General features: G+C 44.2%; 1 protein-coding gene across 5 annotated transcripts in view; it reads left to right on the top strand.

Moving 5' to 3' along the window:
- The window catches only part of ABR (ABR activator of RhoGEF and GTPase), a 1,582,060-nt gene that overhangs the window by 978,629 nt on the left and 575,956 nt on the right, over positions 1-27,475 (top strand). For all 5 annotated transcript variants that reach the window (XM_069615233.1, XM_069615235.1, XM_069615234.1 and 2 more), the window contains 2 exons: positions 26,305-26,409; positions 26,916-26,976. In XM_069615233.1, the coding sequence (XP_069471334.1) occupies positions 26,305-26,409; positions 26,916-26,976 (166 nt within the window). The remainder of the gene's footprint in view (positions 1-26,304; positions 26,410-26,915; positions 26,977-27,475) is intronic.

Raw genomic sequence — 27,475 nt, 5'->3', positions numbered from 1 at the left:
GTCCCTGTGTTACACCACCTTGACATTTTTGTTGGTTACTTGGGTGTTGTTGGACACTTGCTGTTTTTGTTGTGCTGGTGGAGTTCTCCTCTCTCCTTGGTTCCTAAAGCTTAATGTTGTAAGATACAGCAGCATTGGAATCCTTCTTGTATTGAAAAATAATTCATGCTCTGTGGATACCGTCCATCAGGTGAGCATCTTGAAGGTACTCCTGCATCACAACCATACCCTTGACTTCTGCAATGGAGGACCACTTGCATTGAGAGCTGTTCATGCACTTAAGAAACCCTTAGTCTCCCCAGGGTGACTGCCCCACCATGGTACGAGACCAAAGTAATCCACTGTGGTACCATTTACAACTAGACCTAGTCTACCTTTTAACGATGCTTAGCGTCCAGCTTTACAAGCAAATACTTAGTGTCTTGATTGCAGTATTCAGGGAGAATATAGTCCCAGTCCCTATTGATTGGATGGATTGCTGGTCGGAGATACTCCTGTACTTTTACCCTAAGACCATGTTTGCTATTGTTTTAGGACTACTTTTGCTATTTTAATGTCTTTTGCTCATCTATAGTTTTGCTAAAGTATATATGCGAGTGTTCTGTGTTTAATTTAGCATTTATATAGCGCTATGAACCCTCAGGCATCTGAGCACTGCTTATTATTACCCACGGCTTGTGGTGCTAATTTATCGACCTCGGAAGGTTGAAAGGCTGAGTTTGGCCCTGCCGGGATTCGAACCTGCGTCAGCAGACTCTGCACATATGTCAAAGCAAGCGAGCACTATTGGACCGGCTGAGCCATAGAGAAGCTGCCTATAAAAGATTAGATATATTTATTGGTATAGAATAGTTAGCCTTGGTATAGTATAGAATATATATTTGTATTAAATTTGCTGTAGCCTGCTAAGACTCTCTATTCTATCTAGATGTATGAACCATAAATTCATCCTTAGGTTATATATTCTCAAAACAAAAAAGGGCACAAGAAGTGTACTGATTGCACTCCTTGGTTCCTCATGAAATAAAAGCACACAGGATGCCATCTTATGAAAATATAAACGCTTATTTTATTGTAAAGAGCCCAAATGCTACATAGAGAAGCAGCGTAGAGCAACGCGTTTCGCACCTGACAAGTCCTGGATCACACAACAGTAAACGGAGTCAGTTCATTCCTTTGTTACTAAGATGGACTAGCCTGCTGCTAGAGCATCCTAGCAGCACAAATCCAAGCCATCTTGGTACCCGTTCTGAATGAAAAATAAAGTGCACAGTGCATGACATATATCGGCCTTCCATTAATACAAAACGTACTAAAACCAACCCAATGTACAAAACTGCACACAATTAGCAAACTTTTTGATGTAATTGTAACCGGAATCTAACCTTGTCACTGCAATAATGTACATATTTTACTTCGTGCTTTATTTCAGATTCTAACGTATTTTGCATTTCTAACCTATTTTGATGTGACCACTTATTCTTGACATGGTAGGCAGGCAACATGGTTTATTTGCAATGCAGGGGCGTTTTCCTTTTGCCCTGGGCTAATCCCCAATCCACGTCCCTTAATTGTGCTTCCGGTTTTATCTTGATCGAAAATGCACCTTGTTTGTGAAATATTCGGTTGATTTCAGGGACCTGAACTCACTATTCAAATTGTGTTCATGGTGTTGTAGTCTGTGTTGCACAGTGACCGAGTTTACCAATTGTGTACAATTTGGTACATTGGGTTGGTTTTGGTACGTTTTTGTATTAATTAAATGCCCTTTTTTGTTTTGCACATATGCACATGGTGGCGTTCCATGCATTGATTTGCACCCACTGGTATTCTTCCAAGGCGCGCAGTTGTTCTTTTACTTCGTGATTTTGTGGGTGTGTATATATATATATATATATATATATATATATATATATATATATATATATATATATATATGGCCTGCAGTAGCAGCCCTGTAGTTATGGTTAAATTGCTCAAACCATAGAAAGAGGACTTTTTGGGCAGCTTTTAACTCACCAGCACCCCATCACCCCCTCCTCCCTCCGGACGAATCCTCACAAAACTTTGCAAAAGTATACGGCCCCCTCAGAATCATTGTGCAGTTTGGAAGGTTTCGTCAAGAAAGGGGAAAAGTTAAAGGGAGGGTCCCAACATTTGTGGCAATCCTCAGAGGCAATGGAAAAAAATATTGCCCATGTCTATAGCCCAAACCGCTGGATGGATTTTCACCAAATTTGTGCCAGGCGCAGCGGCTTGGTCCTGAAAGTGCGCTTTTGTAAATTTGGTTTAAATCCATCCAGTCTCTTTTCTAAAAAGAAATTTGTGATAACTGGTACTGGTCTGCGGACTCACTTCTCTATTCTGACATTGTACGCGCCCGTTGATTGGATGGTGAAAAGCGCTCAGTGTGTCATGTTTTTTGAAGCGGTCGACATGTTGAATCCGTGAACACTGGCGGCTGTCTCCGGATAGCACAGTGGGGAGAAATTCTGCAAAACACATGTGGGGTTATTTGGTGGTTGAAAGCAGGGCTACAAAGGGTGGGGTTGGAATAAAGATGACATGGAACTGTTTTATAGGTGAAAAAGTGAGTGGTGGTACTGACCACTCACACTATAGTAATGTGTATAGTAACTATAGGTAATGTAGTGGGAGTCCACAGTATTTGTAATACAGTGAAATTATATAATTTGATTATTTATGGCATTTATGATTGTAGTACAATTGAGGATAGTGCTTATGTAATATGTATTTGTTTATACTTTGTATGGTTACTTGGTTACATACAGTAATAAAGCTGGAATCTGGTTCTTTTCCTATGAGGAAACTGTATAATTTGATGAGCAGGATAGTTTAAAATATTTAATTGCATACAATTTTACATATGCATTTCCTGTTTTTACCCTCATAAACAATACATTCTATGTACTATGTTTGGTACAACATTAGTGTGTGCTACACTGTTTGTGTATTGACATGAAATAATCATTGGGTCATTGGGGGAAAACATCCATAAAGGATTTAAAAAAAAAAAACATTACTATTATTTGAGTGTAAGTGTGATGGTATGTTTGTTTGAAATGTGTTGTAATCAAGGTAATGTTAAAAGTAGTTAGATACCTGTTGGCGTATTCTAACTATATTAGACTTTACAGAAAGTGTTGCAGTAACTCTGATGGTGTATTTGAAGTGTATTGTAATGAAGGGTATTTCTGAAGTAGTAAGGTACCTGTTGGCGTATTCAAACCATCTAGACTTTTAAAAGTACTATTGTAGTATTCTGGATGTAGATCGATACCTGTTGGCGTATTCTAACTGTTTATTGTGGTCCAGTTTAGTGAGTAAATTTGGTTTGAAGGAATATTAAGTAGGCATTTGTTAGATGTGTTTGTAACCTATGTTTTGGGGGTAACAGGTGTTACATTCCAACCTACCACTTCTTTTTTTGACAAAGGCAGTATAGTGTGCTTGAAGTGGTTGTGGCACCAGTGTGGTATATTATGCCTACTGTTGTGAAGGTGTTCTTGCCAAGAGATACTTGGCCGTGTGTAAAGCTAGTGAGCTTAGTTACTTTTGGTACCATCTGCATTGTACCTTGTGTGTGCTGGAACGATTGTCTGAATTGCAAAAAGGCATAATATGCCATGATTTGCATTCTACACAGCTGGTGAAATGGAATGGATTCGCAATTTGGTATGGAGATATATATATATATACAAATCGTTCATTATGGATGTGCTCCTGTAAACATGGTTGCAAGAATGACTTCTTTGCTCATGGGCTAGTCCCATATAGCTCATGGATTAGTCTACTATTTAAGATGGATTTTGCGTCTTTAGTAAGCAGACCAGTTCTAATTGTTTTTAAAATGATAGCATAGGCGAGGTCTTCAGCCTGATGCATGTTTTGAGTTAGTTCTCTGTAGTGAAAATGTTGCCAGAGATTAACATTTCCAATGCTGCCGAGTGTGTTGCAGCATTGTGTCCTAAAGTTTTGAAAATAGGTTGACCTTTTACTGGTGTTATCTATAGGAGATCTCCAAAAACGATAACGTGTTTTCCTCCAAACAGTTCTTTGTAGTCGGTTTTCAGGACTTCTTGCATTCTGAGGTGAATTAAAGCCACCATGAGGTTAGAAACAATGCTTACATCATCTATCAGGAGCACTTTATATTTCAGAATTCTGCTTACTTAAGTAGCAGCTTCTGATGATGATTTGTAGCATTTTAATTTGTTTTGGTGTTCTACTAGGAGAAGTTGTCAGTGTAACGTTGCACCTCCTATGTTGTAGGCAGCTAAACCTGTGGGGGCTGTTAGAACAGCCAAAATATTGTTTAGGTTTTGTAGAAATGTGCTGATTATTTTAATAAAGAACATTTTATCAGAATTAGCTTCACAACTTACATACAGGAGTAGAGGTTCATAATTTTTACAGCTACAAGTTTGTTTCATGTTTAGAACCTTCAGATTGTTTCAATTCATACATGGTGTTTTTTACCTCAGTCTTGGCTATTTCTGCTTCATTTATAAGTGGTTCTCCAAGTGGTTCTTGATATGATAGGTTATTTATAATGCGCTTAATACCCAAAGGTTTATAAGCGCGGACCCGGGGATCAAACCCGTGTTGCTCCATGTCGTCTTCCTTCCAAGGTGAGCGCATTGTCCCTGAGCTATCCTCGCGAGACCTTCCTTTAAGGAAAGGTTGACTGCCCTCAGGAGTGTCTGCATCTAGTTGAGCTTGGATTTCTTACTCTTGTTGGTGTTCATTGTTAACAATTTATTTGTATTGTTTGAAATTGACATTTGTTGTTCATTTGCTTTGAATGCAGCTTCGAATGAGTCATGGTCACCTAATAATTCTTTTCTCCAAAGTTGAAGTTGGGCCATGTAATAAAGTTCCCTGTCTTGTGGAGATCTAAATGATAACTTGATACGTTTAGGCTGGGTTTGGTACGTTTCACTAGGCTTCAGAGTTGCAACTGAATATTTGCCAGTTGTCTCATCTGGTGTGACTTTTTTGTAGTAGTAGTTTTGGGCTATGTCGTACAGGCACATGTTTTCCAAAGCAGAACTTCTGTTCGGGTAGTATGTGTCCATTTTTAAAATATCCTGTCTGTTGGGATAATTTGTGGATATTGTTTCTATCTCTTGTAGGATTTTAGTTCTCTTTTTCAGGATAAAGCTGGACCAAGGTTTAGCCAGACCATGTGTTCAGATTTACCATATAAGGCTGTACCTGTTAAATGGTCCGCAGCCTTGTAGCACCCGCATTCTCTGATAGAGCTGTACAATTATTAGGACAGTGTTTTGTCAGATATGTAATCGCATAGGTCTTTTTGTTCCGTTTTCTCAGCTTTGGTGAGGTAGACTGTAACATTTCTTGCAATGGCAGTGGAATTGTCTGCAATGTATTGTATGTCTATATTTGCATTCCACAAGAAGGAAATGATTGCATTGATGCACTTGGATGCTTTGTCCCTTTTTTAATGTTGTGTTTTTAGGGGATTTGTCTTTTACACTGTATCTAACAGAAGACATCAAGCTATTTACTTGTCTTTTTTTGCAAACTGGCCTAGGGAAGATAAAGCAACATTTGGTTTAGTATTTTCCTTTGTTTTTATATCGACATCGGCAGCATTTGCCACACTTGTATTTTTGGAAGCGTAAGATGTGTATGTAGGTCAATGTGTGGTTTCTGAAGAGATGTCGCAGCCAAATTTGGGAGCATCTTTTATCCACGAAAAACATGTGCATGTGTGGTGCTCCTCTGGATTGATATTCTTTTCTCCCACAAAAGTTTTGCACTTCTCGGAGGTGTAGTTTTATTGCAGATTAAGTGCAGCATGGCAATGAAGCGATGGTGAAAGTACCTTGATCGAACCGACTTCTCCTGGTGTTTTTAATATCTATTCCATCTTTATTTTTGTTTGCAGTGTGTAAGAAGTTGTTCAAGTCATCCCATGCATACTGTGCCCAACTTAAAGTAACAAATCATGTATGTGGGCCTAGGTTCCTTAGCATAAAACGTACATCAGCATGACATTGGAACAGTATTCTTTTGTAGCACACATTTCTGCCAAGAGTGATACTTGACTGCAAAATGTCATCTTTGTCTCATCTTTTGAAGCAGTTGGGTAGTGGACATATTTAAAAATGAGAGCTTGTTTTTAATGTCTGCAACTCCATAACATAGGGTTCCAAGTTCACTTTTGAACAGGAGGTGGAAAATGTATTCTACATTTGGTCTGTCTCTGGGGTCTTCAGAATTAATTCATAAAGAGCGATATTCTGATGCACTAATTTCTGTGGATGTTTCATCATATCTTCCTCCTTTTCGTGTCGGAAAGAGTAGAGGAAAAGAATGAGTTTCTACACTTTTCCCCCATATGCTCATTGGGGATCCTTTGGCTTGATGCATTATGTTTCTAATTCATCTTCAATGATGTCTTTGGAGTGTAGTGGGTGAATTGTATACTGGTCTAAAATGTTGGCTGCAGTAACGGGACCTACACGGTCAAATTTCCCAGTTGATGGCAAATCTTGAATTATTACTTGTTCCTCTATGTTTATATCTTTGTAGTATTCATTGTTTCCTTTCAGATATTGTCTAACTTTGTTTACTAGTTGTTGCCACATTCTTTTGTTGGTACACCATTAACTACTACAATCAAAGATTGATCTATTGGCCGTTCTACATTTTCTTTAAGATCTAATGGAAAATATACTACTTTGCCATGGATGCCTTTTAGTAACTAAGATGGAGGCAATTTGGATGTTTTCGTTTGAAGGCTTATTGTAGATTTAAATGGGTGCATTGTTTGGATTATGATGCTCTCATACATTAGTGATGGCACGTGTTGGCATTTGTTTATTGTCAAGCTTTGTATTGCAGTACGTGCAAACTATTGAGGGGTCCATTATTTTTTATTTTCTGCTGTTTAATATAAAGCTAATTGGAACCATTGGGATTCCTTAATGGTCTCTATTTTGTAGGCCATATCTATTATATTTATATTTATAAAAGGTTTTGAAAAAGACACATACTTGGTCTGGTATTTCATGTGAGAAACCTGAAGGTTTCTCACCCGCTAGTCCCTGGGGATCTGTCATCCGGTTGGCCAGGACACAGCCATTGTTTTTGTATCCAGTTCCTGGGGGTGGACCAGTGCGGGAGGATCACCTGGATGGAGGGGGGTCTTGTGGAAGTGGGGACACCGGATGGTGATAGGCGGTATCCCCTTCCATGTAACACCTTTCCCCCACCGTATCAGTTAGGATACGTAGGGACGCAACCCTCCCCCACCCCCCTTCTCCGACACAAACACTTTACCACAGACAACTCACTATGGGCCAAAACAGATTAACACTTGAGCCATATACCTGACATGTCCCAATACAATGGTCAGGCAATTACTTAACATTGCACACACCTGATTTCATCACATTTCCCCACACAGATAAAAGGCAGAACACAAATGCACACTCCAAGCGAGGCAAAGCACACGTGGAAGCAGCAGTTCCAAGATGGCTGTTTAATACAAGGCAGAAGGTGGCAAGACCGAAGAGGATTGCAAAGAGGCAAGTGCCCTTGACCTTTTCACCGAAAGACTGCATCTTTCATGAGCGTTCAAGAAAGGGAAATGTAAGACCTGGAATTAAAGCTGAAGAATCCTGCATTGTGTCGGTGGTACCCAGGGCTTTCCCACATCTATAGGCAAGGCGGGGAGAATCGTTTGCCACTGTGGTACTGTCCTTGGCTTCTACAACAAAGCAGCACCAGTGAAGTCGGCACAGCCAGTGAGTTGGCGAGACCCGATACCAGAACGGTCTTTGTGGAAAGCAAGGTTGCAAGCGGCAAAATCATATAAATAAGATTAAAACAGCAGATGAGTGAATGAACTTTGAAGCTAAGATGCGATACCCTAGACAGTGGTCCGCATCACCTGGGTGCTCATTCTATAGTCACTGTTGGGTATCCAACCGAAAGGCTGCGAACGTTAAAAGAAAGAATTGTGAAATCAAAGTGGTCCTGCAGCGTATCAAGCCACAAACCCTGTGCACATGCGAAAGCGTTTGATACTTCATGCAAATTTGACACTGGTCCGAGCCCGGTTGAGGGAGACTAATTGTGTTCAAGGGATCTGAGCCCAGCTGAGGGGTGTTCGGGGTGAACCGAGAGTCCTTGAAATAGAATAACCTACAAACATTGTGTGATGAAGGGAAAGGTGAAAGACAGGCTCCAGCCCGACAGAGGAAAGCCTGTGCAGAACTTTATGCTAAAAGGGTCTGAGCCCTGCTGAGCGGGATCCGGGGGGGTGGAGAGTGACTCACCCGATGTGAATGCTTGTGAAAATCTGAAGAAGAAAATAACTTGGTTTTTATTTGGTTGCGTCAGGCCCTTTGAGTGAAGAGACTTTGAGAAGCAAGGAGGCTTACGTGCCAAAGGCCCTCATGCTGATGAATGAACTGTAACCTCTGGCTAAAGAAGCCAGAGAGACTGCAATGTTCGAGTGAACCACCTTATCTCGTGCTGAAAACGTAGGGAAGGGAGGCCAACGGCCTGAAAACCTAACATATCATTTTGAACACTTCTTTCTTTTTCATAAGATTATTCCCCACACTATTTGTATTTAGAGGTAAGAATTGGCAATAGGTGTTGTAGATAAGGCCCTTTTATTTGACAAGACACCACAAGGACTGCGTTATTATTATTTGATGGCTGTAGCTTGCTCCCATCTGTAGATTTAGGTTTACATAGGTGTTTATTGTACCCTTTTTGAAGTTCAATAAACACCCTTGAATTGTGGTCACTTGTGTCTGTTTTATTGTTGATGCCATGCCTTCCTTACATTCTTACATTTTTACATGGTATAGTCTATGCACAACATTCTGTATGGCGGAATGGTGTGTTGCTAACATTTTGATATGGTGGAAGGTGCTTTTGCAAGCAGTTCCTGAAATACAGGCTAATGAATGTCCTCCAAGTCCAGTCCTCTGAGTCCATGGCTTGTAAAATTTTCATTTTACTTTTGTCTTTTAGTTTCACATAGTGATGGAGGAATTGTCGTAAAGATTTAAAGGATTTTTTTCTTTAACTATTTTTATTACTTTTTGGTAACATTACAGTAAACAAAACACTGGGTAGTGTCAGCATTGGTTTCTCAATCATGTGTAGAAGGGAATCCTATTTAACATTGTAAAAGGCAATCATAAAGGTATAATACAAAGCGGCCGGCCTCGGGTGGGACACCACTCCCCCAACCCTCACCTGTTAGTCACCCTCCCCCGCCCGTGCGCGCCACACCTTTTGAAATTTCCTTGGGCATCCTCTGGCATTATAAATATGCCATTCAAGAGACATACATGTATCCATTTGCACAGTCCATTGGCTGAGTCATGGGTGGTTCGCAGACCCACACATTGTAGCAATATTTTTTTTTGACAGGCCTAGTGCAGTGAACAGAAACGTTTTCATTTCTTGTGAGCCCAGCCTCCCCCCAGATACCAAGTATTGCCGGTTTAGGAACGCAAGTGACCTCTGATCCAATTATTGACAGTTTTTGAATACATTTCCCGCAAAACACTTGTTTTTGAGCACTTTCCCACAGGGTGTGGAAAAAAGTACCTCCCACTCCTCCCAAACCTCAAGTAGTTATCTAGGTCTGTCACCCCCCATTGCACCAGTGATGTTTGTGAGTAATATACCGTGTGGAATATTTTATATTGCATCAAGCGTAATCTGGCAGCCATCCCAATTTCTCTTGGGAATATGAGCACTTCAACCCATTCTTCAGACTCTAGTATCCCCAACTCCCCCTCCCACCTGTCTCTGAGCCGGGAGATCCGAAGGCTGTTAGTACCTGGTATAGGGTTGATGTGACCTTTGTGGGTATGCGTACGGGGAAGATGTTTGCCTCTATGGGTGAACACATGGGTATCTCATCTAGGTCAGGGTTTATTTGCATGTATTTATAGTAGTCCTTCCCCGGCACTCCGAATGTATCTTGCATTTTCGTGAAGTGGATGAGTGGCCCGTCTTGGACCGCATCGCAGAGTTTTCTCGCCCCCAATTTTTCACATTGTTTGAAGTGTCCTATTTTCCTGAGCTCTGGCAGGAGTCTAATGTTCCATAGAGGCTGTTCCAATGTGGGCCTCTTCCCCCACCCTATGTCTTGATGTGCTTCACCCCACGCTTGCCTGGTGCGTTTAGCCAGCCAAGGGAGGGACACACATGGGTTTCGTCCTCATACAGTATCTGCTTCAGCAGTTCCCCCCGCCCCCCATCCATTCCCACGTGCGGAAGCCCTGGGCCCCCATGCAGCCAGTTGTTCACCGTGCCAATTGCGTCGCCCAATATCACTGTTGCAGGCAGGGAATTCCCAGGCCCCACTCCCACACGAGCACTGGAGCATCCTAACAGCGATACTTGGTTGCTTCCCTCCCTACAGAAGCCCCCTCAAGGAGTTCTCGATCATGCCAAAAGTAGATTTAGGGATCACCCTGGGAGCGTTCTGTTGCACAGTTAGGAAATCTAGGGAGAGTCAACATTTTAAAGAGCGCCGATTTGCCCATCAATGACAACGGGAGTGTTTGCCAGTGCGCCACATCTGATATTAACCGGTCCATCAGCAGGGTGAGATTGAATCAGGACCCAGATGTATATGGGCATACCCAGGTACCTGAACCCTGAGACTGGGAAGGGGCAGCCCGGGGGCTAGCCCATGCTCCCCCCCCCACCCAGCGGGAACAATACTGACTTCTGCTGGTTCGCCTTGTTGAGCCACCAGTAGGCCTGATACTCCCCCAGTGTCTTAATCACCGCAGGACAGGAGGTCGCCAGCTCGTCCATATAAACCAGAAGATAGTCGGCGTTTAATGAAACCCGGTCCTCCCCTCCCCAGGGCCAGCGGAAGCCCACCTAGGCCGGGTCGTTCTGAAGTTTAATCGCAAATGGTTCAATGGCTAAAATGAACAGCAGGGGCATAGGGGGCACCTCTGCCTTGTCCCACGTGCGAGGGTGCACCCCTCCGATAGAACCCCATTGACCTTGACCCAGGCTTCAGGGGACAAATACAGCAGGCGGACCCACCCAAGGAACTCCTCCCCGAACACCATGTGTCCCATGATTTCCCAGAGTGCCTCCCATCTTACTGAGTCAAAAGCTTTTTTGAAGTCAATTGCCATGAGTGCTGCCGGTGTTTGTAGGTGTGCCATCTGGTCAATCGTCAGTTGCACTCTGCAGATGTTCATTCCAATGGATTTCATGGTCCTAAATCTGCACTCGTCCGGGTGTACCATGACTCCCAGGAGGCGATTGGCCAGCACCCCTGCCAACACTTTGGCCTCGCCGTTGATCAGCGATTTCGGCCTATATAAAGAGTATCTCTCATGGGGTTTTCCAGGTTTTCGGTGGAACCACTATGCAAGCCTTCCTCAGGTCTAGCAGGGAAGACCCTGTGAACCTTCCACTGCTGAAAATGATGGTGCAATGGTTTTGTGACTTTGCCTTGGAGCCTCTTCCAGATCTCAACCGGGAAGCCGCTAGGACCTGGTGTCCTACCCGATTGTAATTGCATGAGAGCACTCGTTACCTCCTCCGCCGTTATGTCCGTGTCCAACCCTGATGCTCTCTGATGCGCCATTGGACATGGGTGTTCCGTGGGGCCAATAAAGGCACGGTCCATTGGCCCAGTTTTATTCCTCTGGGTGCTGTACAGCGCCTCGTAGAAGGAAGCGAATGTGCCTGCGTTCTCCCCGTCACCAGTCAGTATTGTGCCATTGGAGTCCTGTATAGCACCAACCTGTCCCTTCGCTCCCTCTTTTCCAGCCATGCCAGCATCTTCCCAGCCTTATCCCTAGACTTGTGGACTTGGCTCCATATCGGCCAGTGTTCCTGCCTTGCATTGTCTAGCGCTACATTGTTCAGAGCGTCCTGTGCCGTGACCAGGGTCTCCCGTGTAGCCTGGGTACCAGAGGCAAGGAATCCCTCTCGTGCCTTTAGATCCTGGTTTTCAGCCTCCACTATTTCCAGTGTTTCTCTTTCATGCAGCTGCTATCAGTGATATTGCCTCCCCACGGAGCACTGCCTTGAAACCTTGCCAAAGTACAACTGGGCTATCCACAGACCCCCTCATTCTCAGTAAAGTATTCTGAAGTTTTTTGGGACAACCCCTCCATCACTTCCGGAACCCCTAGGTAGTATGCGTTCAGCCTCCACATTGCCACTGGTTTAGTCTGGCCATTTTTCAGTTCATTGAGGAGTGGTGAGTGATTGGAAATCCCTCTAGCCAGATATTTGGCTGATATAAGCCTGTGTATGACCCCATGGGTAAGAAAGAAGTAGCCGATGCGTGACATCAAGCTATGTGCATTAGAGAAAAAGGAATACCCGCCTCAGATTCATGCAACAGTCGCCATGCATCCACGAGGCCCAATGCTGTGGTACATTATCGTAATTTTGTGGTGAGGGGTGGGGTTGCTGCTTCCCAGGTGTGTGCGGTCTGCCCTCAGATCCATGACTTAACTAAAATCTCACCCGATCACCCACGTGCATGCTGTGTCTAGGAGTAGTTGGGCTTGGAAGTTGTATAACAGTTCAAGCGTCAGAGGGGGGTGGCCTATATGTCCATCAGCCCCCCCCCCCCCATGCGGTATTCCACACCTCCCCTTTGATGCATATCTGCCCCAGGGGTCCAATCTGACTTCTGTAATGTGGAAGGGAATCTCTTGTGAATTAATATCAGCACCCCTCTCTCTTCCCTTGAGATGCCTGCATGATATGCCTTGGTGTGATTCGTCCTTTTAAACATTTTACACTCACTCCCCATCCGGTTTGCCTCTGTGAGGAGTGCCATGTCCGGGACGTGTCGATTCATATACTGAGGTACCAGGCGCCGTTTAATGCCAGAGCCCAGTCTAACATTCCACATCAACAAGGAGATTTTCCCCTCAACCATCATCCCGACAGGAAACTAATTGAGCATCCCAGACCGGGTTCATCTCCCAGCCCTGTTCCGTGTCAACCCATTCATCTACCGTCCCATTCTGAGCAACCGAGCTTCCCAGCACCTAACCATTACCCAGCCGTACCTTACATAAACCCCTCTCCTGCAACAACAGAACAATAACCTGCCAAACTCATCCTGAGAGTCGCCCTATATCCCACCCTGTACTTCCCTCCAACATGAAGCACCTATCACCCAAAATCGCACGAATGGATACAAAAGTATGAAAAACATCTTTGGGGAGGCTGGTAAAACTGTCAACGGCCCACACTCCGATTCCATGGCCACTTTTCCCCAGTACTTCGTTGAATTGTCATTCAGTCCTCAGCTAGACTTCACGTGGTTGTTTCCTCAGCCGCCCCCACCCCTTTTCGGATTGAGCCTCGTTCCATGCCGACTGCTCCACAGTTTGGCTACCGACTGCGTCCAGTGAGCCATTCTGGGCCGGTTCACCTTGCGGCACGACGCTTGTCAGTTGGGATCCTGGTCCCGACAAGACCATTCCCCCTTCGGGTTGTAGAAGATCTAAATGGACCCTCCATGCTGCACCTTAAGTTGGGCTGGGAAAAAAGGGCATCTTTGATGCCTAGTGAATGCAGCTTTTGTTTTGATTGAGTCATATGATGGAACTTTCCTGGTGTAATCTGGGGAAAAGCCCACCCGGTGGCCATTGTTGGTGATGGGCCCTTGGGCCCTTTGGCCCTTGCCGTTTAGTAGGGTGTCCCTATCGGGATAGTTCAACAGTCTTGCTTCATCGTGCATGGGGGTGCTCCCAGGGCGGGTTTGCCTGCTACACTGAGAAGAATTTTAGAAGTCTCTTTGGTGCAAACCGGTCCGCCAGCCAATCCTCCATGAAAAGCTCCATGCTGGGGCCCTCTTCCTTCTCCGACACACCAACAATGCAAAGGTTGTTACGCTGTGCCCTGCCTTCACTGTTTTACGCCCTATTCTCCAGCTGGGTGAGCTTTAGGGTGACCGACATTAGCTGCTTCTCCAGTCGCAAGACAGCATCTTCAGTGTCGCAGACAAGTTGTTCAACTTCCCCTACTTTTGTTGCCAGGTTCCGTAGACTCTGGTGCAGGAAGGACAACTCTGCCGCAAGGCCGTCAACTTTAACTTCAAATGCAGTGGTGGAATATCTTATGGCCTTCATGACATCTCGGAGGGAGAGCTGGGGGTCCCCCATTTTTTCCTCCACATTCCTTGTTTCTTGCACCAGAGCTGTGAGCGGGTGGCGGGCCCCCACCATAAATTGGTCAATTTTGCACTTTTGTCTGGATTTCTTTCCTTTATCTTTGATCATGACTTCCCCAATTTGTATCAGCCCAGGCAGCCAACCCCAGCAGTGTAGGCTTATGTCGTTCCACAACAGTAGTAGATCGATTGTTCCTTTCCTGGGGTAAGTCCACTTGTATGGATAGGTCCTGCGCGTATCAGTTGTCTTGCGTGCAGGTCCGTGCGGGTGGCATCCAGTGGCTGATCCCCAGCTTTAAGTCGAGGTCCACAGCCTTGTGCATTTTCTGTCTTCCAGAGGGTTGTAGAGTACGCCTGTGCTTTCAGGGGCACCCCTTCTGCTCCTTGTGGGCACTATTCAAGTGCTGTGTCTCTCCAACCAGAGTTCCCCCTGTTTAATTCCCAGTGCGTATAATTGCGCTGGGATCACCTGCCTCTGTTGCCAGCCTTAGAGGTCTTCCTGCCCCGGTGGGTGTCCTTGTTGCGCCTTGGTCCAGTGTCGGGTGCAGCGGTCCTGGCTGCTGCCTGAAATCCTCCTGCCAGGAAGACGGAGTGTGCCTAACTGAGGCACCTGAGAGTGAGAGGCCCCCAGCCCTGCTGGCAAATCACCCAACAGAGTCACTAAAGGTACATACCAGGAGGGAATAAGACCAAGACGAAGTGAGAGTACGATTAAAGGCTTTTATCTAAGTTAGGGCAAACAGAATCTACTCTGCTCACGCCGAGAGCACTCTGCAGGAAACATGTTACAAATTACTTTTATACAGCTGTATCGTCATCGAACAAAGGGAGGGCCTAAGGGGCACAGAGTCAATTGGGATTGGTCACTAAGAGTAGGCACCTATAGGTGCTATATGGTCGGTGATGGCTGATTGGTCCATTGGCACGTGACGAGATGACGTGGTGCGTAGGGTCAAACGTTCAGCTGGGCTCATCGGTCCGGCATCCGTTGTTGATTCTCTGACATCCTATCTTGGCAACATTTGCCCTTGTGGCCACACATTCTCATCCATTCAGACTTTTGACCTGTTCGTCCGGCAGCAAGGCCAGTAGTTTGCACTTGTGAAAACAAGGCTCGGAAGCAAGCTTATTCATTACTGAACATTAATTATATGTCCCTATTAAAGGTATCACACTCCTGTTCAAACATGTTCAAATGCTAGGTCAGGGGTAGGGTTATGGGGTCAATGTATGGTCGGGGGTGTTCATTCAATATTGACAAGGGGAGGGTTGGAGTATATAGCTGTGATGACCAGGTTACAAAAGGTACATTTCATTATAAACATGCACTTCCTTAGAGGGGGCCTCAAGGGCTGAATGTCCAGACAACATAACTCTTTGTTGACGCCAGGGTGATCAGAGATGAGCTGAGGCCCCCTTTACAGTTTATCCCCACACTACATAATGGCTGGAAGCCTTTCTAATTACACATAACAGATGACTTTTTAACACTTGGCTGTCTGGTTTACATTGAAGTCAAATAGGCTTGGGACATACTTTTTATCACTATACAACTGGGCAATTTTATAACAACAAAGAGAGAGAGAGAGATTGTCGATGAATAACCACATAATAATGACAGCCAGGAGCGACTAACTTCTATATTGTACTTTTCTGGCATCGTACATGTAATTACATTCGGTGTTGTCAAGAATGAGGTAGCATTGTGTGAGCATGCACAGATCTATATTTCATTAACCATTGTAATATTACAGTTAGTACGTGAACGTTTCAGCACTATAAGTCAACATATATTCTGCTTTCAATGTAGCAGCTTAGCATAGGAACTTCCAGTTACACACGTGTATTTACATTGCTTACTCATAAGCCTTCTTAGGTTCTCAGCAGTTTTATAATTTCGCACAAGATGAGAAGGCATGTTTACTTTTATACAAGTCAAAGGGAAGATAGGTTCACTGGTTTAAGGGTCCTTTTGATTGTTGACTTTGCTCTAGGGTGCACGAGGATTATGTTTTTATGGTCAGGGTCTATGGAGTGCGGGGCAGGTTTACAGAGACAGCCCTTGTTCTGGCCCTCGTTCTGGGCCGCATCTGAGTCAATGGAGGGAGTCGGGCGGCAAGTGATAATGTGGATTTTGTTGCATTCTTGCTGCCAGCCTTCTCATGGGAACCAAGTAGTTATGTGGACGGCAGAGGGGAGGAGGTGGGGGAGTGTCGCGCTTGCTGTACGCGCTTGACAGGGATGGCTGCAGGCTGGAGTGAAACCTTAATAGCCTTTTGCTATTTGAAAATGGAGTCTTTTGTACCCCTGGTTTTGCTATACCAGGGTGTGCGAGGGGGTATTGCAGCACCCAGAGATATTCCTGTACGAAAGGGTTCATGGTTCCCGAAGGTGTTCCCGCATGAGTGCCCCAGGGCCGGGGGCCTGGACCTGAAGCAGCCATGGCTGGGCCCACCAGGGAAGCATAGGGATAAGGGGGGGTGTCTCAAGTGCCCCCTCCTTCCATTCACACCCCAAGTTGTCCATGTTGCAATGTAGCAGACCACTGTTATGGCCCACTTTCTCTTAGAAGCTGTGCCCCCTCCGATGGTGGCCGATGCAGGGGAGCAGTCCGCTGTTCAGGCGTGCCCCTATGCTACCCGTGCACTCCCTCCGATGGCGTTACTGGTGGCTCCTCTGTCTCTCCCGTATTGGCAGGTGGGTGTCCCGCAGCCCCGGTGTCTTGTAGTGTGCGGCCGTCCTCTGTGGGTGCCTCTACTAACTACAGGTTACCGCGGGGTCAGAGAGGCCGTGTCTGGTGGCCCAGTCTCCAGGGAGGCAGTCCGGGTTCCCACCGTCTTCCACTGTAGGAAGGTGGCAAGCAGGGCCCCTAGATTTAAAATGTCTATGCAGCACACCGCCGGCCCAAGATGGCGTCCCGGTAATCGGGACGGCACAAAAGGGTCCCACTGGGCCGATTTCAATCGGGAATGCAGCGGCCGAGAGCTGGTGTATTCTGAAATAATGTGTCATCGAAAAATGCCTCCCTCAGTACTGGGAACCAGGGTATTTGTATTTTTGTATTTTATTTATTTATAATGCGCACCTAACCCAGGGGTAGCCAGGCGCAAAGGCAGCAAGAGGGTTGCAAAAACTTAGTTACATACAGTAGGGTGAGGTCCAGCTGCGGTTACAGTGCTGGACGTATCACGCCGAATAGGAAGGGTGGAACATATACACTATAAGCAATACTATATACATATTTACATACAATGAGGTAGAAAGCCAAGTGGTAGTGGCGCATCCAGGCATCGGAAGGTCGTTATGAGTCGAGTGTTTTAAGCCAGTGGATAGTTCTGGCTCTGAACTGGTGGTAGGGTAGGTCCTCCCTGCAGGTAGGAGGAAGGGAGTTCCAGAATTGCGCTGCTTTTACTGGAAAGCTGTTGCCTCCAGACATAGTACATTTGAACCTGGGCACCAGAAGAAGGTTGGAATTGGCCGTTCTCGCGGGGCGAGAGAAGGTGGGTCTAGTAAATCTGGAGATGAGGTATTGAGGGGCTGCTTGGTGGAGGCATTTATGAATCAGAGACACCGATTTAAGGAATATCTTGTCCTTGGTGGATAGCCAGTTGACGGACCTTCTGGAATCAGAGATGTGGGCTTTCTTCGGGATAATGAGGGCCGCTCTAAGGGCATTATTTTGGAGGATTTGGATTTTGTTTGAGATATATTTGTTACAGCCTACATATAGAGCGTTGCAATAGTCCAACTTGGACAGGATCAGCGCCCTGGCCAAGGTGGTGCAGTTGGTAGTGGAGAGAAAGGGTTTGGCAGCCCTAATGAGTTTGCATGTGTACGCGGTGGCGGAGGGTACATTGCAAGATAACGGCGGCCCGGACGGAGCTCCCAGTGCTCAAATCCTCATTCGTCTGTGGCTCAATAGCGTCCCCCCAAGATTTAAAGGATTGTTGGCGTACATTACACATTGAGCTGCGTGTCCATTTATACACTGGATGTTTTTTTTGGCCGAAAGTAATATTTGGTTGAAGGTTTGTTGGGTTTGTTTTTTCAATAAGGGTTTCTTTTGCCATATTGGTTTGTCCTACTATTTCATACACTCGGCCATTGCGGTCTATGGCAATTTTTTGTTCTTGTTCATAAGCTGCTTCTTTCAAATATGGTTCTGTGCTGCTTGTGTGAATCCATTTACCTTAACAAAAGTTGGAAAAGGTATCTATATTTACATTGCGCATGTTTAGAAGTTCTTTTAGTAAATTATTGATCAATTTATTTAGTGGTTTAATTCGGTTTAAAATTAATATAAACACATTTCTCTTTAGTAGAAATGCGCTGTCAATTAGCGCTTCGAGGATTTGTTTTCTACTGTAGTTTTGAAGGCCAGATTGTGACTTTTCGGCTGTCTTTATAAGATTGTGAAGGACACTACGGTGGAACATTTATTGCAAAAAAAAATGTGAATGCTTTACTTTGGCTACGTTAACATTGGTAGATATAGTGTTAGTTTCATTAGTAGCTTTGCTTTTGTTTGTCCATTTCTTTTTTGTTTTTGGAAGCGGGCCTTACTTTTTTTTAATGGTCGTTGGTTGTGTTTTTTTGTGTGGGGTTACTAGCTGTTTTGTGTTAAGGTTTTCTATAAATTGTTTGAGCGGTGGATGACTATATGGCTTGCTCATATTCTTATTTGTTCTATTTTTTTCGTTGTTTTCGACAGTTGCTTTTTAGTAGTAATTCTCTTTGGTTTGTTGGTGGGAAAACGAAAGTTTGGGTTTGAAAGTTGTGGAATGTATATGCATGTATTGTGGATGGGTGTGATTGTAGAGATTAAGGGTGTACTGCGTGATTGTGTAGTGGGATGACAGTTGTAATTTGGAAGGTTGTAAAAGTTTGTACAGGTGTGATGGACTTGGGTTATTGAGTAAGGGAGTGATGGTGTGATTGAATAATTAGGGACATTATGATGTTTTGAGGGGAAACAGTTGGTGTTGTAATGGTGGTTTTTGGATGGGAATAGAAAGAGTGAATATTGCAATATAATGAGAGAGTGAAATAAATGTTGAGTCGAAAATACTACTCTGGACTAATATATAGTGAAAGTACATTGTTACATTTAAAAAGGTATACATGCTATATTAATGTTCCTACTTTGTAGGATGTGAAGTGTTCTTTTTTGGTAGATGTCTTTGGCAATCTTCTTTCCTGTGGTAATAGTGAAGTACTTTTAGTAAATAAGCGAGGTTATTTATGAAGGTAGGAGGAGTTGGGGGCCGGGGGGTTAATGAAGTTGTGTTATGGGTGGTGTACTAAATAAAGTATGTTAACTATATTGTTAGAAAAATTGCAGTACAAGTACTGCTGTTTGGCATATTAGAAGGAACATGGCAACAATGGGTGTGAGAAAACTGCATATCTTGGTTATTTTTGAGCTGATAATTTTAATACAAGAAGTGCTGTGTTTGTGGTGTAATGTATTTGTAATGTGTTGCAGTGTTTATAAAGAATAGGAAAACTGTGGCCTAGTGGTAATGCAATGGCAGATTGTTGTAGTAGTGTTTGGTGTCTTGTAGTAGAGGTTGGGAAAGAAGAGCACCTTAAATGGAAGAAGTGCTGTATTTAGATGCTTTGGTGGTGTACACATGTGTAAGCAGGTAGATAATGCTGGCAGTGTAAGGGGTGTAATGAGTGAGGTTGGTTGGAAAGTGTAGCATTTATATGGAATGGAAAATGCTGGCCATTTAAAAATGTTTCTTTTTAGGAGCGTTTTAATGAAAGTTTAAAAAATATGCAGATGTGCATTTATAGCAGCACTGTGTGTAACCTTTTTGTAAATTAAACGGAGATGGAGAAGATTTGTAGCAAATTTTTAACAGCTAGTTTGTGAAAGTATAATATGTTGGCAGTACATGCATACTTGCAACATGACCCTTTGCAATATGTAGGTGCTTGTGAAGTCTTGGTGTTTTCCTTTGCATTTTTGGAGTTGTACTTGCACTTTTTCCATTAGAACACTTGGACTGCAAATCCCAGAATGCATTCAGGAAACTGACTGGATACGCACCTACAGATGGAATGGGTGATGGTAAGCAAGTATGCATTTACTCTGAAGATATTGTACTTAGACACACTAAGTGGCACTTACAAATGTTGGAGAAATGTTTTGCATCTTTGTTTGTTTTACAAAGAAGTTACACGCAGTGCTGCTGTAAATGGATATGTGCATTTCATAACTAGTGAAAATGCTCCTAAAAAAAATATTTTTAAACGCTGCGTATTTTCTATTTTTCATTTAATTTAAATGTGACACTTTGTAATCTTGCAGTCGAAGCCTGGTTTTGTTTTGCATTCTGGGACTTGAGTCCGGGTTGTGTACTGGGAGAAGTGGTATTAGAAATCACAGAATGCAAAGAAAGAAACCAAGACTTTATAAGCAGCTATAGTTTGGAATGGGTCATGTTAGCAAGTATGCATGTACTGCCAACATATTAAACTTGCACACACCAAGTGCCACTTAAAAAAATGCTGTACATATCTTTATCTGCTTGTCCTTTCTTTAAAGTTACAGTGCTGCTGTAAATGCACATATTGATTTTTTTAACTTTCATGAACATGCTTCTAAAAAGAAACATTTTTAAATGTACAGCATTGTAAGTAACTTGATGTGAGCAGGTGCTAAATGCTGCAATACATGGCATTTGATAGCGGTTAAAAAAAGAATATTCTTATTGAGAAGTTTATTACAGGGTAATTGGTAGCAGCCCTGCATATAGACATTTGTAAAAGAGTTGACAAAAATACTTGAAAGCATATCTGTACTATGTCTTGTTAGATGCAGATGTTGAAACTGCAAATGTAAATCTTGGAGAGTGTTAGTTATTTTTTATACAGGTGGCTTCTGAGTAACGGGAGACATACTCTAAGAGTTCAGGAGTACATCTGAAGTGTTGAACTGAGATGACAGGGTTACATGTAGAGTTTGGGGATGTGATTGGTGGATGGATGTGTGACTATTTGAAAGCAGTCAATGAGAGAGTGTTACAAACGTGGAAGGGTAGAAGGGCTGCCTGTGCTATGGGTTCCGCAGACACCAGGCATGCCATCTGGGTCTTTTGAGGGTGCCTGGCATGGAAATGGGAATGCAGAGACCACAGTCGTGGATGTCCGCGGGAAGTGGGAGGGGGGGGTGAGATCAGCCAATCGGCTTTCCTGGGTGTGGTGTACAGTAAGAGGGTAGCAGGAGTTTTGTTTGGTGAGCGCACTGAAGATGACAATGGCTATGTCTTTGGGATCCATTGGCTGAAGGTGTGTTCCGAGCTCTGTGGATTGTCTGCAAATCTTGGACTCAATGAATTTCAGGTTTCATGGGGTTTGAGGAATGAAGTGGGTGAATATCTCTGGTTTTGTGAGAATATGGTTCATTTGAAGCATCCAGACATCATTGTAGTTCACTGTGGAGGCAACAGTTTGTGCTACGTTACAGTTTGCAATGAAGGAAATTTGATGGAACTATTTCCACATTCGAAAATTATTTTTTTCTCGAATAGCTCGGAGACAAATGTTGATGCGTTTGATTTTATTTTGTCCACAAATTGAGAAAAGCAAGGCGCAATCTGAACAAAGTTGTATGTGCCTTTTTTGCGGGATGTTGACATGACATCTTTTCATAAAGAAAATATTAAATTTTATATTGTCAACATTTTTCGATGAGATGGAGTGCATCTAACTGATGCGGGCAATCAGATTTTCTTGACAACATAAAAAATGCATTGAAGCAGTTTCTGTAAACACAAAATATAGATTCAAGTATTCTTTAGAAGTTGCATTAAACAAAAATGAAAAATGGAGAAAAAATTAGAAGCGCTTTCTGTGAAAGTTACAATTACGTTCTGGAGAATATTTTGTTTAGTGCATAAAACGAAATAATGAAAAAAATATATAAAAGTCATGAGAAAAAAGAGTCACCATTTTTGCGCGAAAAGCAATTTAAATGATTTTCATTCCCCCACTCTAAGGGGACATTTTTCAACTGTGAAAGGTGGCTCCTAAAGAACCTTTCTTGTTTTTGTGATTTTTCTCTCTTTTTGGGCTTTTTACCTGGTTTTTCAGGAAAGATAAGGTGGGGGAGGGAAGCGGAACCAACCAAGAAGACAAAGGGGCAGCTGGTTCGAGGAAGATGGGGTGCTTTAAATTTATGGTGGGGGGCTGTTTCTCATGCTCCTTAGGCACAGCCTCGAAAAGCACTACGAAACTGCTCCCGGCTGCAGATTGGTGCGTCGCAGTACAAACATAATACTATGACCCCCGAAAAGTGAGGGTCATCAGCGTTCTGTATGGCCTGCGAGGCGGCCGATGGGTTCTGCTGCCCCACAGGAATAGTCTGTGTGGTGACAGGAACGGTTGAGGAAGATGCTTCTCCCTGGAAAAAGGTACTGCCTTTTTCAGAGCACCCGGGTAGTTGGATCTGGTCTGGCGGCGCATGGAGGCGGTCCTGTAGAAGTAAAGCCCGGGTTTCCACAACTGAGTACAGAACTCAGTGCATCTAGCCTTGGCTGCCAGAGTCTTTGGTACATATTTGTGATGTCATCTTTGATGTCCTGGGTGTAAGTCTTAGCAGTGCACACTGGTGGCGCGAGTTATGGTTGCTTAACTTACCATGACTGGCGAATTTCTGGGGGTTTTCGGTTTTACTTGTAACCACAACGTCCCTTTTTAATGTTTTTTCACTGAATTTCATATGTTTTTATTAGTGCAACTTAACCATAACGTCCCTTTTTTTACGTTTTTTCACTCAATTATTTATATATATATATATATATATATATATATATATATATATATATTTTCTCATTTCCATTAGAATAAATTGAAATCCCAAATGTGACCGGGTTAACATTGCTTTGTTGTGCTATGCAGTAATCTCGCTACACCCATTCACCAGCATGCAGGCTGTGCGTTTAGTGTTAGCAAATGGTTGATGGCATGTTCTTGTAAAGTCTTTGCTTGACATTAGATTGAGTAGTGTATACTGAGGCATCAGGGAGCTAGATGACAACCACCATTGGACCGCCCTAAATCTCTGTCACTTACAGACCAAATACAGATGTGACATGTGGATGATGAAGACTGCATAGGAGACCTGCGTTGGAAAAAAGTTGGCAGCAGGAAATGGGTTATCACTGTTTGCAGTTACAGAAATGTCATCGGTTATATGGGATGGTATCTACCCGTGAAGGTGTACGATCATGTTTAGCTCGCTACACCCTGCCATAGGCAAATTCCATGTGGAGATGTCTGATCTAGTCTACCAGGAAGTCCAGCACTGAAATGCTTGACAATTATCCCCTGAACGCTACTTGCATCTACCCTGTTTCTTTTAATGTATGATGTTGCAGAAGAGGATTCCTCGCCAGCTGTCCCGGTGCGCACTGAATCAGCATTTACACTGCCTGTGTGTGGGTTGGCTCAGCATGGAAGAGCCGAGGTGCCCTCTGTGACTGAATAACATCTGTGGAGGGCAGGCTAGCCCAAAAATGTTTTGTTTTTTAGGTAATCCAATTATGCAGATAATTAGGTTTTGGAAATGGAGGTCTGTAATGAGGTCCCAATTTTCATAATGCTCCCTGCCAAAATGATAGTGCACTCAAGTACCTTCCTAATAATGTCTCCTGACATCCCCAGCCCCTTCCCTGCAGTGGCCGCAGGGCAGGTTCAACAGTCACATATGCATTCCTGACTCATGCTAAACCAAAAGGTACAGGTGGTGACTGTGTAACTGGTATTCAAAAGAGGAGTTCCCTAGTCAGCCTGGTGGCATGTTAAACTGTAAATACAAGCCATGTCTTATGACATGGTGTCTGCTAGGATCACACTATTATACTGCCTCAGTATTTGGTTGTCATATTAGTGTTAGTTTCGGTGAGCAGTGCTTCATTCATTACAGGGTTGTTGTGTATCAGCTGGGTATATCCATAACCCCCACATGGGACACAGCCCAGGAAGCTGCTCCCTATGGACCCCAATGAGGACGGCCGACCCTTTACTTAAGGACACGTGAACCCTCCCTCGAAAGGTCCCCTGGCAACAGTTGTTTCAAAGACAGTCCTAACATAAACACTAACACCAGTGTATTGATTGCTGGTGTCTTATTGAAGTAGGCTAACATGATATGGAGTGACGTTACAGTAGCCCAAAGGAGAGGTTTAAGTCAAGAGAGGGGTTCCACCATCTTGGATTTTGTTTGGGCCCCCTATACTTTGTGCCACTTCCACATTTACTGCAGACCAGGGCTGGGCGATATAGCGAGTTTTGGAGATATATCGATATAATTTCAAAATCGATATAGGATGAGACTATATCGTTAACATTGAGAGATATACATACATGTACATTATTACATATACTACAATTTTTGTATTTACGTTTTGATATTTACACTGCTGTGTGTATTCTCAAAAAGGGAGAGGAACCCTGTATTTGCATTTTATTTTGATGGATGCCTTATAAATAAAGGTGTTTGACATCTTGCATGTAGTTGGCGGCTTACAACTGAGCACTTAACCCACATAAACAAAATATAGACAAATGACTTTTGGTCCATATCGCCCAGCTCTACTGCAGACAAAGCACGGAGTATGACATTAGAAGACTTCTTGCAGCACTTTGAATTGGACCCCTGAAAACAGGTTTTCTATGGATCAATCCACTTTAGCCCTTACTTGATAGATCTTCGGGCACTCAGAAGGAGGTTTCATTGAAGTCCTCTGTCTCTTGAAGATGGTATGCTCCAAGGCAGAGCCAAGCTTTGCAGCCTGGCCATCCTGAGGGCACAATTTGGATGCGCAGCTGGCTGGACCAGGCCTACTGCAACTGAGACTCTGGTACCCAGGACCCTGCCCCTTTGAGGTGGCATAACCCTGTATGTTTGCTCTGCTTGCTGGGAGATTCAAAAAGAAAGGACTATGGATTGTGTCTCCCCATCACTCAAAAGAGCCGCTCTAGATCCTGTTTTCCATCTTCGAGCTGGTTTGACAACTTCAAGATGCTTTTCAAACTGCGTGAGGCACACATGCTGCTTTTGAAACTCACCCCTTTTTGATCATCTCTCGAGCTGCTGATTCGACCCTCTGCGTACACGCGCTCCAGGACCTTCAGACCGACCACAGCGGAAGCACAGCAACTTTCCGTCGGACCTCCTCGATCTGACGTGACCCATTGTTTGCCTGCGCTGTGACTTGTCGAGATGGTCCTCGCTGAAGAGACCACACTGCACTGTATGGACTGCTACAAGCCCACTCAAGCTGTCAACACCCGCAATTTATTATTGCGGGCATTGAGACGGCTTCAAAATGCTCCAATGCCGACGTGACCAGTAAAATCCCCAAGTAGCCTAGATACACTGTCGAGTCCCAAAGACAACAAAGGTTTTTAAAGAGGTCTTGTCCCCCTGATCTGATTTAAATGGCCTCTGTGACTATTAAGTCCCCCTTCTTTGCCTTTTAAAAGATGTGTCCTTGAACATTTTACATTTGCTGCTCAAATCATTTGCCTGTACCCCTGTCTTCTTCCAGAGTGCCATTTTAGTCTGCATTCTCGGTTTCCTTTACAGGGGTGGGTCTTTTGTGTTTTAGTCAGATGTGTGCATTGGTAATTTTCACTGAGTTCCTATTTTTCTAGAACCTTGGTTGGACATTCTTTCATTTTGGTACCACCGTACTATAGGTGTTGTAACCATATCCACTGACGTACCTCATGAAGAATATAGCCAGCTCTCGGCCTGAGCTACCAGGATGTGAAAGACATGCCGGTCAGGCTGTGCCTGCATCACCTTTATGATTTGGATCACTGCTGGTTTAGTTGTAATGTAGGGCAAAGTAGGCGGTTTAGCCACTATTCATTCCTGAACAGCAGTAATTATTTCGTCGCACCCCCACCAATCCCGGTGGACCCTTATCTCTACGATTTTGCAAATCCATGGTCCCATCCTCGGGCTCTGATGTTTTCCGGGGAAGAGATGATGGGAAGGGGCGCAGTTGTTGATGGCAGCGCTGTGGCGCGTCTTTTTGCTTGAGTGATGGAATAATAAGCAGGGCCCTGTTATCTCTCTCCCGCAGGCCAGCCAGCTCAGCGTCTACAAAGCCTTCGTGGATAACTACAAGGTGGCCCTGGAGACCGCCGAGAAGTGTCAGTCCAACGACCAGTTCAAGCAGCTTTCGAAGGTAAGGCGCCGATGGGCTGTGGTGGGAGTCCCGGAGTTCCCAGATTCCCTTCTGATTGGGCCGTGGGTGTCCTGAGATGCTGGGTGGAACGTGTGCCTTTTCTTAGTGTCCTGCTCTGATGGCGTGAGAGGCAAGGGAAGGCTGCTTGAGGGCCGCCATCTTAAGTTCGATTCATGCAAACCAATCTGTCTTCGTCTTGGGCTCCATTTGCCACCTCCCTCCTTCTCTCAAGTCCCTTGTAATTGGTTGGTGCTTAGAGGTTGTACTGATGTGTAAGAACGTCGAAATTAACGGATACATTGCATGTTTAAATGAGCAGTGGATACTGGAGGTTTAAAACCACACCATCTTGAGGTGTTGCGTCCGACCACACCCCGCAAAAAATGCATGTTTGCCCCACCCAGTTTGAAGGAGGCCGTCCCTGGTATCATTGCGCCAGCCCTTCACTCCGATTCGCTGATCACTGCTTTATCCTGTTGCAGATGCCAAAATGTTTGTTTTTTTAGGAACTGAAAGTGAAGGGCCCCAAGGATTCGAAGGAGCAGCCAACATCAGTCACGATGCAAGGTACTGTAGCAGCTGCAGCAGCCATCTTGTGGTTCTCACTTCCACTCCCAATCTCTTATGGCACTGCCCTTGTAGCTCTCCCTTGCTTCTGTCTGTTTTCTTTGTTCATTCATCTCTTGCTTCCCTCCCCCTCCACCTGTCACCCCACTCCTTTTCGTACCGCACTCTATTCCCCCATCCTTTAATGCCCTCCTTTTGTCACATCTTCATAGTATCGGATTGCCACAGGCAAGCCTCTAATCCCTGCTTCCATTAACACTCTCACTTCCCAATCGCCACCCGCTCTCTCCAGTCCAAACCTCTTTGGCCATTTGGCCTCTGTGCCTGTCCCAGCTGCTCTTTCTCGTGATCCTTTCTCCTCTATTCTCCCCTGCCCCCCTCCGAATTGATTCACTTTTTGTTTACAAAAATTGCCTAAAAATACTTCGAAAGACATTTGGTCTTACAAGAGTTTTACTATGTGTTTTTCATTGAACAAAAGTTATCAATTGTTGAGGTC

This window comes from Ambystoma mexicanum, chromosome 9 (assembly GCF_040938575.1).
Source record: "Ambystoma mexicanum isolate Mex_15411 chromosome 9, UKY_AmexF1_1, whole genome shotgun sequence".
Classification (NCBI taxonomy): Eukaryota; Metazoa; Chordata; class Amphibia; order Caudata; family Ambystomatidae; genus Ambystoma; species Ambystoma mexicanum.
The sequence above is the reverse complement of the archived record's forward strand: the minus strand, read 5'-3'. Positions and strand labels throughout refer to the sequence as shown.